This window comes from Portunus trituberculatus, chromosome 43 (assembly GCF_017591435.1).
Source record: "Portunus trituberculatus isolate SZX2019 chromosome 43, ASM1759143v1, whole genome shotgun sequence".
NCBI lineage: Eukaryota > Metazoa > Arthropoda > Malacostraca > Decapoda > Portunidae > Portunus > Portunus trituberculatus.
The window spans coordinates 19846887-19861495 of NC_059297.1; the positions used below are offsets into that span (position 1 = coordinate 19846887).

The following is a 14609-nucleotide window of genomic DNA, read 5'->3' on the forward strand; positions in this document are numbered from 1 at the left end:
ATGTTGGGTGGCTGTGAACGAACTATAATGATGGGAGATTTTAATTGTAAAGAGGTGTGTTGGGAGGACTGGTCAATGGAGGGATCAGAGACAACATGGGGAAATACACTATTGACACTGGCAATGGAAAATGTGTTAACTCAGTGGGTCAAAGAAGATACTAGGTTTGGAGGAGAGGGAGCATCGTCAAGACTGGACTTGGTCTTTAGTACAGAGCCAATGGTCATTGAGGAGATGAGGGTGGAGTGCCCTTTAGCAAAGAGTGATCATGCAGTTTTGGAGTTCAAGGTGATAGATGAAGAGAAATCTAGAAGAAATGAAGAATATAAAGTGGGAAGATGGAATTATGCCAAGACAGATTTTGGAAACCTAAAGAAATTCTTTCAAGAGACAAATTGGATGAAATTCAAGAGTGCTAAGGAGCAAATGAAAAGTGGAAGGAATTTATAAAAATATACAAAGAAGGTGAGAAAAATTTGTACCAATAAGACAACATAGAGAAGTTGGAAAGCAGGACTGGTTTAACGATAGATGTGAAAAGGCTAGAACAAGAAAAGAGGATGCATGGAAGAGGTGGAGAAGGAAAAGACGGATTAAGCAGTGGGAAAGTTACAAAAGAGCAAGAAATGAATATGTGTTGATTAGAAGAGAAGAAAGAAAGAAACAAGAAAAGGATATAATTGATAAATGTAAAGACCAACCATTGAGATGGATGGAAAATTATTTGAGGGGGAGAGAAATAAGGACAGTAGTCAAAGATATGAAGTCCAAGTGGAGAGCAGTAGAAAGCGGAGTGCCACAGGGGTCAGTATTGGCACCAATACTTTTTCTCATTTATATAAATGACATGCCAGAAAGAATGAAGAGCTACATAAATCTGTTTGCGGATGATGCGAAACTGTGCAGAGTTATAAAGCAAAAAGAGGATTGTGAAATACTGCAAGAAAACCTAAATAAGATTTGGGAATGGAGTAAAAAGTGGGAGATGGAATTCAATGTGGACAAAAGCCATGTCATGGAAATGGGAAAGAGTGAAAGACAACCAGTGGGAATCTATAAGATGGGAGATGGAGTAGAACTGGAGAAAGTAAAAAGGGAAAAGAATTTGGGAGTGATGATGGAAGAAAATAATCAGCCGGCAAGCCATATTGATAGAATTTTCAGAGAGACATATAATTTGCTAAGGAATATTGGAATAGCATTTCACTACATGGACAAAGAAATGATGAAGAAACTGATAAGTAATATAATAAGACCCAGATTGGAATATGCAGGAGTAGTGTGGATCCCTCACAAAAAGAAACACATAAGGAAGCTGGAGAGACTACAAAAAATGGCTACAAGAATGGTCCCAGAACTTGAAGGGATGACATATGAGGAGAGACTAAAGGCTGTGGATCTTCCAACATTGGAGCAGAGAAGGGAGAGAGGGGATCTCATACAAGTTTATAAATTGATAAACGGAATGGACCAAGTGGACAATGAGTATCTGATCCTGAGAGAAGAATATGCCAATCGAAGCACAAGATCGCATAGTAAGAAGCTGAGGAAGGGAAGATGTGTAAGAGATATTAGAAAGTACAGTTTCCCGCAGAGATGTGTTGAGACGTGAAACAGTTTGAATGAAAAAGTAGTGTCTGCAACGAGTGTGCATAGTTTTAAAGTAAGATTGGATAAGTGTAGATATGAAGACGGGGCCACACAAGCATAAAGCCCAGGCCCTGTAAAACTACAACTAGGTAAATACACACACACACACACAGAGAGCCTTGACCCTCTCATGATTTGAAGCTGTCTCATCCTACTCTCGCATGTTTCTCTCCCTTTCCTCTCCTCTCCTCATTTCCCCTTCACCATATGAGGTGGTGATAAACTTACAAGAGTATGTGATTGCCATGTGTAGTAGTCAAATTTTTGTAAGCGACTGTACTAAGCAAGTGACAATAGGTTATGTTGTATGGACTAGGACAATAAATGTTATCTTATCTTAATATGACTAACCTGTATCCTGATTCTTGGTGGAGAACTTGAGGTCTTTATAGTTGTGGCAGATTTGATGGATAGCCTTAGCAAGATGGGACTGCCAAAAAGCAGGTAAAAGGAGAGGCAGTAAGGATGAGGAAGCTCCTTCACTCCTCCCCAACAACTCCCCAACCAAAACCATCAACAACTGTATCCCAACTAAGGCATCATCAGCTGCATATTTTTCCTTTAAGACAATAATAAAAAGTATTGATAAATTTCAGAAATATTATTTGAGCATGAAAAGATTTTTTTGGGGTTCATCTCTTATCTATTACAAACTTATTACATAATTATATATAAGTGATCCAATAGTGTAAGCAAAAAATGTGCTTGGTTCTTACACAAGCAATATTGGATTTCAAATTCAAACTATACATATTAGAAACCAATATGAAAAAATATAGTGTGACCAAATAGTAGCTGATAAACTACAAATGAGCCATCAGGGGACATTTATAGCAAATATAAATAATAATAATAATAATAATAATATTATTATTATTATTATTATTATTATTATTATTATTATTATTACTACTTTGTCACATAACAATATGCAGTGGTACCAAGGAAACCACCTTACAGCCTTTCTTGATTCCTAAAATTTGCATTGTTCTGCATCTATACTGCCAGTGATGCCACACCATCGTCCTCTCACCCAAAGCTTCAGTCCTGCCTCTGGACATATACATTACTAACAAACAAGTAAAAAGAAAAATAACTAAGTACTATGCATACATATTTTGTGACCCAAGAACAAAGAAAAAATTAAACACACAAGGAGGATAAAAGAAACAGGAATGATGAAATGAAATGAGGAACGAAACAGTAGAAAGAATAAATTATGAAAGATGATGTATCACCACCATGATAGATGAGATATGAGACTCGACCACTGAGGAGAGCAATATGCAGTAAGTCATCACAAGACTAACAGAGCTAGAGATTAACAGCATGTTATTAGAAGACATACCAAAGTAACTATCATGAAATTAGATACAATGGAAGTAAAGGTCACCAGAAGCAAGTGACATGAGCAAGATGGACAGCCAGCATAATATAAAAAATGCTGCTTCCCAGTTCCATATTAGAAGATGGGATTGCCAAAGTTGCTTGAAAAATAACCTTATTGAAAGTTATAGGAAAATATACTGTATGATCAAAGCATGAGAATATAAACAGTTACTTAAATTTGGATCTTATGGAAAGGATAGAAAAATTAACCATATGACTGAAACACAGAGGGTCCTTGGTTTACAACATCCCTGACCTACGACATTTTGTGGTTATATTGCCACACAGTGGATCATGAGAAAGAAAGCTTTGTTTACATTCTCTGGTTATATGCTACATTTTATGATGATACATTCAGTTTCTTTCATTTATATTGTCTTGACTTTTGCATAAGTCAGACTTTTCTGAGTGTGTGTGTGTGTGTGTGTGTGTGTGTGTGTGTGTGTGTGTGTGTGTATTTACCTAGTTGTAGTTGTAGTTTTACAGGGCCTGGGTTTTATGCTTGTGTGGGCCCATCTCCATATCTACACTTATCCAATCTTACTTTAAAAGTATGCGCACTCTTTGCAGACACTATTTCTTCATATAAACTGTTTCACGTCTCAATACATCTCTGCAGGAAACTATATTTTTTAATATCTCTCAGACATCTTCCTTTTCTCAGCTTTTTACTATGCGATCTTGTGCTTTGGATGTCTTATTCTTCTCTCAGGATCAGATACTCATTATCCACTTGGTCCATTCCGTTGATCAATTTATAAACTTGTATCAGGTCTCCTCTCTCCCTTCTTTGTTCCAGGGTTGGTAGATCCATAGCCTTTAGTCTCTCCTCATATGTCATCCCTTCAAATTCTGGAACCATTCTTGTAGCTATTTTTTGTAGCCTCTCCAATTTCCTTATGTTTCTTTTTATGAGGGGTCCCCACTACTCCTGCATATTCCAATCTGGGTCTTATTATAGTACACTTAACCCTTGGCTATCACGCTCAATTGGGGCCGAAATAGCCGCGTCATAGCTGTAAACGCAATAGCCGAATTGATCTTATTTTTTGTGCCAATAAGTGCTCAGATATTCCATGATGTCATGGCACGCGATAGCATATCTGAGGTTCTAATGAAATTTTAGCAGCTTTTCATTGCGTGATAGCAATATCTCGATTGACTGTACTTATCAATTTCTTCATCATTTCTTTGTCCATGTAGTGAAATGCTACTCCAATATTCCTTAGCAAATTATATGTTTCTCAAAAAATTCTATCAATGTGGCTTACTGGTTGATTGTTTTCTTCCATCGTCACTCCTAAGTCCTTTTCCTTTTTAACTTTCTCCAGTTCTACTCCATCTCCCATCTTATAGATTCCCACAGGTCGTCTTTCACTCTTTCCCATTTCCATGACATAGTTTTTGTTCACATTGAATTCCATTTTCCACTTTTTTACTCCATTCCCAGATCTTATTTAGGTCTTCTTGCGGTATTTCACAATCCTCTTTTTGCTTTACAACTCTGCACAGTTTCGTATCATCTGCAAACAGATTTATGTAGCTGTTCACTCCTTCTGGCATGTTGTTAATATAAATGAGGAAAAGTATTGGTGCCAATACTAATCCCTGTGGCACTCCGCTTTCTACTGCTCTCCATTTAGACTTCATATCTTTAACTACCGTCCTTATTTCTCTCCCCCTTAAATAATTTTCTATCCATCTCAATGTGCTTCCTTTTAAGCTACCCTTCTCCTCTAACTTCCATAGTAATCTTGCATGTGGCACTTTGTCAAACGTCTTTTTTAAATCCAAATAAATACAGTCAACCCATCCCTCTCTCTCTTGTACTCTATCAACTATTCTAGAATAGAAACTCAATAAATTAGTTACACAAGACCGTCTTTTTCTAAAACCAAATTGGCTATTTGATATTAATTTGTTGTCTTCAAGGAATTCGATCCATTGTTTCTTTATTATTCTTTCACACATCTTGTATATTACACTAGTTAGTGATACCGGTCTGTAATTTAAAGGTTCTTCCGTTCTTCTTTCCTTCCGCTCTTATATATGGGAACCACCTCAGCTCCTTTCCATTCTACTGGTACTGTTCCATTTTCTATTGAGCATTTTATGATGTATATAGGACTTGCTAGTTCTTCCCTACATTCTTTCAGTATTCTGCCTGAGACTTCATCGGGTCCCATTGCCTTCTCTTCATCCAGTTCCTTCATTAACTCTTTTATTTCAAGCTTGGTTACTTTAATCTCTTTCATATAGATTGTCTCTCTATTACTGTGTCCTTTCAAATTTGGATTCCTTAGTAAAGACCTGGAATTTTTTACTTAATAGTTCTGCCATACTTTTAGGGTCTTCACCATCCCGTTCTCTCCTTTTAACCTTTCTATTGTTTCTTTTTGCCTAATTTTTCCATTTATGAATCTATAGAACAATTTTAGTTGCTCCTTACATTTTTCGACAATGTCCTTTTCGAAGTTCTTTTCCTCTTCCTTCCTGACCTTAACATATTCATTTCTCGCTGCCTTGAAGTTTTCCTTATTTGCTGGATTTCTATTTCTCCTCCACCTTTTCCATGCTCCATTTCTTTTCTCCTTTGCCCTAGCACACCTTGCATTAAACCAATCTTTCTTTTCTTCTTCTTTAGGTCTATATTTCAGGACATATTCCCTGACTCCTGTTTTGTATATTTCCAAAAATAAGTTATATTTATCTTGCATTGACTCTGAGTTTTCCATCTCCTCCCAGTCTACGTTTTTAAAATAGTTCTTGAGATTCTCAATATCAGCCTTTCTATAATTTAATCGGTCTCCTTTGTATGAATCGTTTCTATCTTCCTTTCCCTCTTCTATATCTATTTCTAATATTGCATGGTCACTTTTTCCCAATGGGCACTTATATCTTATATCATCATTCATTTGTGTACCCCTTGTAAAAACTAGGTCCAGTCTTGCCGGCTTGTCGTTTCCTCTGAGTCTTGTGCATTCCTTTACTCTCTGGTCCATCATATTGTCTATCATTAGGTTCAAGAATTTTTCTCCCCAGGCTTCTTCCCCCATACCACTTTCATAATTTTCCCAGTCCACTTCTTTACAGTTGAAATCTCCAACTAATATCACTTTTCTCCTTTCTTTAACGATTCTCGTTAGACTCCTTATTGTGTCATCTATCATGTCTTTATATTCTTGATTGTTCCATGAATTTGTTTTTGGTGGCACATATGTTACAATGATTGTTATCTCTTTTTTTATTAATATGCATCTTAATATACAATACTTCAGCTTTGCCTTCCCCACATTCCACTTGGTTTATCACTATCTCCTTCCTTAACATAATCATGACTCCTCCTCCTCCTTTACCCACTCTGTCTCTTCTCCATACATTATACCTATTATCCAAGTCTATTTTGATTGCCTTATTTAGTTTTGTTTCAGCCAGGCATACAATATCTGGATTTTCTTTCTTTATGTAATCTCTTAATTCTAGTTTACTTGATAAAATTCCGTCTATGTTCATATACATCATTTTTAGTCTTTTGTGTGTGTGTAGGAAATATGTATAGGAGGCTCTGTTCAGCTTCCACCCATTAGTGGCACAGGCAATTTTACTTAAAGTGGTACCCATATTAGGGCCCATATCACCACACGAGTGCATCTTTGGTGTAACCACCTAGAACCTGGTTATCATGGTGACATGTAGGTAACTCTAAACCACTCAACAAATAGCAAAGTTTCAAGGCGATATGTGGTGGGATTTGAACCTACACATGGACGTCTGCCCGATCCCACGCTCACCACCTTATCCAATATGGCACTGCCTCCGTGTGTGTGTGTGTGTGTGTGTATCTATCTAGTTGTATTGTACAGTGTTCAAGCAGGGCTCATAGTGTCCTGTCTCCATATCTCTCTTTATCCAATTTTTCTTTAAAGCTATGCACATTATATATGTGCTCTAACAACTTCATCACTCAATACATTCCACTTTTCCACTGTTCTATGTGGAATACTGTATTTTCCAATATCCTTTACACTGCCTTTTCATAATCTTTTTTTCATGTTGTCTTGTATATCCATCTTCTTCTGTCACCAGCACCAGGTCTTCTTTGTCTACCTTTTCAATGCCATTTACTATTTTATACATTGTTATTAAGTCTCTTTGTTCTCTTCTATCATATAAGGTTGGCAGTCCCATTTCCTTCAGCCTTTCTTCATACGTTAGGTCCTTTAGTTCTCGCACCATTTTTTGTGTGTGTGTGTGTGTGTGTGTGTGTGTGTGTGTTACCTAATTGTATTTACCTAATTGTAACATACGGGAAAAGAGCTATGCTCGTGTTGTCCCGTCTCCATATCTATTAATGTCCAGCTTTTCTTAAAATCATGAATATTCCTTGCGTTGACCACTTCCACGTCTAAACTATTCCATGCTTCCACCCTTCTATGAGGAAGCTATATTTTTCATCTCTCCTATAAGTGGCCATTTTAGTTTTTCCCATGCCCTCTCGACATTCTTCCATTCCACATACACAGATCTTCCCTATCCATTTTTCCATGCCAATCATCACTCTGTATATTGCTATCAGGTCTCCCCTTTCTCTTCTGTTTTCCAGGGTTGGAAGTTGCATTCTTTTCAGTCTGTCTTCATAAGTCAAATCTCTTAAGTCAGGCACCATTTTCGTTGCAGCCCTCTGTACTTTCTCTAGTTTCCTTATGTGTTTCTTTAAGTTCGAGCCCACTGTATTGTTGCATATTCAAGCCTCGGTCTTATCATTGCAGTAATTATTTTCTTCATCATTTCTTCATCTAGATATCTGAACGCCACTCTTATGTTCCTCAATAAGTTCAATACTTCTCCAATTATTTTGTTTATATGTCTCTCTGGCGATAGGTCATTGGTAATTGTCACCCCAAGGTCTTTTCTTCATGACTGGTTTTATGTCTTCATTTCCTATCTTGTACATACTCCTGATTCTTCTTTCACTCTTGCCAAACTCTATTTTCTTGCATTTTGTCGTGTTGAACTCCATTTGCCATGTACAGCTCCATTTCCATATTCTGTCCAAGTCTTCCTGGAGTAGTTCGCAATCTTTGTCACATCTCACTTTTCTTAACAATTTTGCATCGTCTGCAAATAGGCTCACATAACTGGACACCCCATCCACCATGTCATTTATGTAGACTGCGAACATTACTGGTGCCAACACTGATCCCTGTGGAACTCCACTCTCCACCAATCCCCATTCTGATGGTCTGTCCTTAATTATTGTTCTCATTTCTCTTCCTACCAAAAGTCTTCCATCCATTTTAGTAAACTGCCATGCACTCCTCCTACCATTTCAAGTTTCCAGATCAGTCTCTGGTGTGGTACCTTATCAAAGGCCTTTTTTAAATCCAGATATATTCCATCAGCCCAACCATCTCTTTCCTGTATTACATCTATCACCCTCGAATAGTAACATATCAGGTTTGTCGTGCATGAACGCCCTTTTCTAAAACCAAATTGACACTCACAAAGTATGTCATTTTTCTCCAAGAAGTCTGTCCATCTAGTCTTCACCACCCTCTCACACATCTTAGCTACCACACTTGTAAGTGACACTGGTCTATAGTTCAATGGGTCTCTCTTGTTACCTGATTTATAGATTGGGACAATGTTAGCTCTTTTCCAGTCTTCACTGTGTTTGTGTGTGTGTGTGTGTGTACTGCACCTTCGTCGACTGCTGGTCACCCAGCCAACCTTCCCCATTACAGAGTGAGCTCAGAGCTCATAAATCAATCTTTGGGTAGGACTAAGACCACAATGCACTCCACACACTGGGAAAGTGAGGCCACAACCCCTCAAGTTACATCCCATACCTATTTACTGTGTGTGTGTGTGTGTGTGTGTGTATTTACCTAATTGTATTTACCTAATTGTAACATACGGGAAAAGAGCTATGCTCGTGTTGTCCCGTCTCCATATCTATTAATGTCCAGCTTTTTCTTAAAATCATGAATATTCCTTGCGTTGACCACTTCCACGTCTAAACTATTCCATGCTTCCACCCTTCTATGAGGAAGCTATATTTTTCACATCTCTCCTATAAGTGGCCATTTTAGTTTTTCCCATGCCCTCTCGACATTCTTTCATTCCACATACACAGATCTTCCCTATCCATTTTTCCATGCCAATCATCACTCTGTATATTGCTATCAGGTCTCCCCTTTCTCTTCTGTTTTCCAGGGTCGGAAGTTGCATTCTTTTCAGTCTGTCTTCATAAGTCAAATCTCTTAAGTCAGGCACCATTTTGTTGCAGCCCTCTGTACTTTCTCTAGTTTCCTTATGTGTTTCTTTAAGTTCGGAGCCCACTGTATTGTTGCATATTCAAGCCTCGGTCTTATCATTGCAGTAATTATTTTCTTCATCATTTCTTCATCTAAATATCTGACGCCACTCTTATGTTCCTCAATAAGTTCAATACTTCTCCAATTATTTTGTTTATATGTCTCTCTGGCGATAGGTCATTGGTAATTGTCACCCCAAGGTCTTTTTCTTCATGACTGGTTTTATGTCTTCATTTCCTATCTTGTACATACTCCTGATTCTTCTTTCACTCTTGCCAAACTCTATTTTCTTGCATTTTGTCGTGTTGAACTCCATTTGCCATGTACAGCTCCATTTCCATATTCTGTCCAAGTCTTCCTGGAGTAGTTCGCAATCTTTGTCACATCTCACTTTTCTTAACAATTTTGCATCGTCTGCAAATAGGCTCACATAACTGGACACCCCATCCACCATGTCATTTATGTAGACCGAACATTACTGGTGCCAACACTGATCCCTGTGGAACTCCACTCTCCACCAATCCCCATTCTGATGGTCTGTCCTTAATTATTGTTCTCATTTCTCTTCCTACCAAAAGTCTTCCATCCATTTTAGTAAACTGCCATGCACTCCTCCTACCATTTCAAGTTTCCAGATCAGTCTCCGGTGTGGTACCTTATCAAAGGCCTTTTTTAAATCCAGATATATTCCATCAGCCCAACCATCTCTTTCCTGTATTACATCTATCACCCTCGAATAGTAACATATCAGGTTTGTCGTGCATGAACGCCCTTTTCTAAAACCAAATTGACACTCACAAAGTATGTCATTTTTCTCCAAGAAGTCTGTCCATCTATTCTTCACCACCCTCTCACACATCTTAGCTACCACACTTGTAAGTGACACTGGTCTATAGTTCAATGGGTCTCTCTTGTTACCTGATTTATAGATTGGGACAATGTTAGCTCTTTTCCAGTCTTGGGGCACTACACCTTCCCTTAATGAGGCATCAATTACTTCACAAACTTTTTCTGCCAGTTGCTCCTGCATTCTCTTAAAATCCATCCTGATACCCCATCAGGTCCCACAGCTTTTCTCACTTCTAAACTCCCCATCATGTTCTTGATCTCCTCCACAGTTACTTGAAACTCCTTCATAATCCCTTTCTGTTCCATTACCAGTGGTTTGTCAAAAGCAGTCTCCTTTGTGAATACCTTCCGAAAGCATCCATTCATAGCCTCTGCCATTTCCTGGGATCTTCACTGCATACTCCATTTACTTCTAAACTTTCAATACTTTCTCTATTTTTGATGTTGTTGTTCACATGTCTGTAAAAAGCCTTGGTTGGTCTTTACATTTATCAATTATATCCTTTTCTTGTTTCTTTCTTTCTTCTCTTCTAATCAACACATATTCATTTCTTGCTCTTTTGTAACTTTCCCACTGCTTAATCCGTCTTTTCCTTCTCCACCTCTTCCATGCATCCTCTTTTCTTGTTCTAGCCTTTTCACATCTATCGTTAAACCAGTCCTGCTTTCCAACTTCTCTATGTTGTCTTATTGGTACAAATTTTTCTCACCTTCTTTGTATATTTTTATAAATTCCTTCCACTTTTCATTTGCTCCTTAGCACTCTTGAATTTCATCCAATTTGTCTCTTGAAAGAATTTCTTTAGGTTTCCAAAATCTGTCTTGGCATAATTCCATCTTCCCACTTTATATTCTTCATTTCTTCTAGATTTCTCTTCGTCTATCACCTTGAACTCCAAAACTGCATGATCACTCTTTGCTAAAGGGCACTCCACCCTCATCTCCTCAATGACCATTGGCTCTGTACTAAAGACCAAGTCCAGTCTTGACGATGCTCCCTCTCCTCCAAACCTAGTATCTTCTTTGACCCACTGAGTTAACACATTTTCCATTGCCAGTGTCAATAGTGTATTTCCCCATGTTGTCTCTGATCCTTCCATTGACCAGTCCTCCCAACACACCTCTTTACAATTAAAATCTCCCATCATTATAGTTCGTTCACAGCCACCCAACATTTCTTCCAGACATGTTCCTGTATCACTTATCATTTCTTCATATTCCTGTACTGACCATGCATTTGTCTTAGGTGGTACGTACACCACTATGTAGTGCCTCTTTTTCCTTCATTAGTTTCTGCTCTGATCTTTAGCACTTCTGCCTTTCCCATACCTTCTTTCACTTGATCCACCTTTATATCTTTTTAACCAGCAACATCACTCCTCCTCCCATCTTACCTACTCTATTTCTTTTCCAAACATTATATTTCCTTCTCCAACCATCATCAGGTCTTCTCCTCTCTCAGTTTTGTTTCAGTAAGACCCACAATATCTGGGTTCTTGTCCCTCAAGTAATCGTTGAGTTCTAAAATCCCGATATCACTCCATTTATGTTGGAATACATTACATTCCGCTCATACGTAAGTTTCTTTAGTCCTTTCTTGCTGTACTTTTCTGGGTTATGAACCACTTCCTCAGTCTCATATCCAAGATTCTCCAGAAAAACTCTTTCTTCTCCTCTTCTGTCCTCTCTTCATTTTTTTCAAAGCCTCCTTTCTCAACTCATTTAACATTTCTCTTTCCTTTTCACCGAGATCTCTTCTCAACCAAATCTTCCTTGTTGTTTCCTGCTGGGCTAGCCTCCATGACTTCTCCACCAATTCATCTACATCCTTTTGTGACTTAAGTTTGATTCTTATTGGCCTCATACCTTCTCTTGTGAACTTTCCAATTCTATGGAAGTCCTCTATTTCTTGTACTAGGTCTTTTCCTCCTCCTGCACCACATTAATGATATTATTTATCACCTTTTTATGTTTTTCTCTCTCCATTTTACTCGGTGTCTTATCCTCCTCCACACCAAATATCACCACACATCTCTTTTTGTCTACAGTTTCCCTCACCAATGTCTCATTTGATTTAATAACCTTCACCACTTTCTCAGCAATCTTCTCTTCTATGATCTGTTGATCTATAATTTCAGCAAGGCCCAAAGTTTTCTCCCCAGACTCTTTGATTTCCTTTTCCAGACTTGCAACTTTGTAATTTACCTCCTTTCTTTCCACTTCCTGACTTTTTTTCCATTCAGCCTGCTTCTCCATCACTTTTCCTAGAGATTCTCCACATTTTTCGCAATTCACTTTAATTAGCTTAACTTCCTCTTTCAGTGCTTCATTTTCCTTCTTCATATCGGCACAGTCTTTCTTTACATTGTCATAACTCGTTTCCAGGCCCCCATACTTTTCAAACAGTTTTTCAATTTTACCTTCCAACTCCAGAATTTTCTTCACATAAGCGCTCTTCTCCATTATTCCTTGAAATCCTGTGAAGTCTGATTCATCTTTCGAGTTCACGGCCGCCATGTTGCGCAGATGTAAACAAACCAGCTGATGGCTCAAACGCAGGCTACAGTTGTGTGTGTGTGTGTGTGTGTGTGTGTGTGTGTGTGTTGTGTGTGTGTGTTTTACCTACTTGTGACATAAAGGAGAGGAGCTAAGCTCGTAGTGTCCTATCTTCAGATTGATTTTTTTCCAACTTTTCCTTAAAGTCATAAATAATTCTAGTGCACACCATTCCATGCCTCAGTGCTTCTATGAGGGAAGGTAAACTTATTTCCTTTCTGCAGGTGGTTATTTTTCGTTTCCTTCTGTCTCCTCTTGTTTCTCTTTCATTTAACACAAGTGGGTCTTCATTATCTACAGTTTCCACTCCACTCAGTAATCTGTAAAGTGTAATCATGCCCCCCTCTCTTTCATCACCCTTCAAAGGTTGGGAGTTGCATCCTAGCTAGTCTGTCCTTGTATGGTAGGTCTTGCAATTCTGGTATCACCTTGATTACTGCCTTAAGAACACATTCCAATTTTGTGTTTCTTTTTTTCATATGGTGATCAAATTATTGCTGGATATTCTAGTCTTGGGCATATCATTGTGCTCATTATTGTCTTCATCACTTCTTTATCTAAATAAGCAAAGGCAATTCTTATATTTCTTAGTGGATTGAAAGTTTCATATCATGTGCTAATTCATCTGAAAATATCAGTTTTTTTTTTTTTCCCTGTTGCCTTATTTATTGCTTCCTTCACTCTTCTGTAAGTTTTGCATTGTCAGCAAAATGAGTCACAAAGTTCCATATGTTTTCTACCATATGATTTACATAAATACTAACAGTATTAATGCAAACATCTAGAGTTTTCTGTTAACACCACCTATGTTCTCCAGTTTCAATAGAAGTCTTTAGCCCCTTCAACATGATGATGCATATTTATTTTGCGTTATCGTGGCGCTCGTAATATGTTTGATGACGCACATATACTTGACTTTCATCATTATTACAAAGATAATAATATATCAGGATAAGTACTCATCCACCACGCTGGAAATAATTTTATAATTTTTTTTTACTATGGTACCAATACATTAGTTTACCATAAAAATCAACGTTTTCTCTTGTTTGTCATCTTCATAAAAGGCCCTTGAGAAGGTAGACTATTTTTTTTTTTCTAAAATCTAGGTGGGTTTATCTTGTTGTATGTACCTTTTATGAAGAATCACTTACCACCATCATTATTTCCTTAGTGGAGAGAGAGAGAGAGAGAGAGAGAGAGAGAGAGAGAGAGAGAGAGAGAGAGAGAGAGAGAGAGAGAGCCAGCCTCTTGAGTCAGCTATTCTCCCCATCCCTACCCAGCCCGGATATGGCACCAGGAGCCATTTTCTGTTGCCCAGAGTGAAGATGTTAATGTGGCATCTTATCAAAATCTTTTCTTAAATCTAGATTGTCAGATGCCCACATCATAATTGAAATATGAGAAATATGAAGAAACAAATAAAGAAATATGTATGTGTGATAGCTTGCCGGTATGCTGTTTGTGGCTGTACCCAGCCATAAAAGAGATTAGAAAGGACAGGAGGGTCAAAAACAAACTGTTAATGACCCAGGCCAGCCTCAGCAGATATATATAGCCCAGGTCAGGTAAACATTCTGTGATGTTGTCGTTCTTGGATGTTGTTGATACCACACGTGGAGTTCACGTGAGCTTGTACTTGACTGGTGAGTGGTACATTCTGAGGGGCGTGTTGTGTGGGTCAAGACACGCCCCCATAAGTTCCTGAAGGAAATTTGTAGAGGATTGGATCAGAGAGAGATGAGAGAGGAAGCAGAGAGGACAACCGCGGCTCTAAGCGGGTCACCTTCAGCTGCATAGCTGAGGGTGGCATGACCGTTTTGTACTTCATATATAACCAGTAAGATG

General features: G+C 38.2%; 2 protein-coding genes across 4 annotated transcripts in view; one reads left to right on the forward strand and one right to left on the reverse strand.

Moving 5' to 3' along the window:
• LOC123518032 overlaps positions 1 to 14609 on the forward strand; it is a 57857-nt gene that overhangs the window by 16094 nt on the left and 27154 nt on the right. The gene's annotated exons all lie outside the window — the stretch shown is intronic.
• Positions 1 to 14609, reverse strand: part of LOC123518030 (exonuclease 3'-5' domain-containing protein 2-like) — a 50517-nt gene that overhangs the window by 10477 nt on the left and 25431 nt on the right. For all 3 annotated transcript variants that reach the window (XM_045278534.1, XM_045278535.1, XM_045278533.1), the window contains one exon: positions 2002 to 2209. In XM_045278534.1, the coding sequence (XP_045134469.1) occupies positions 2002 to 2209 (208 nt within the window). The remainder of the gene's footprint in view (positions 1 to 2001; positions 2210 to 14609) is intronic.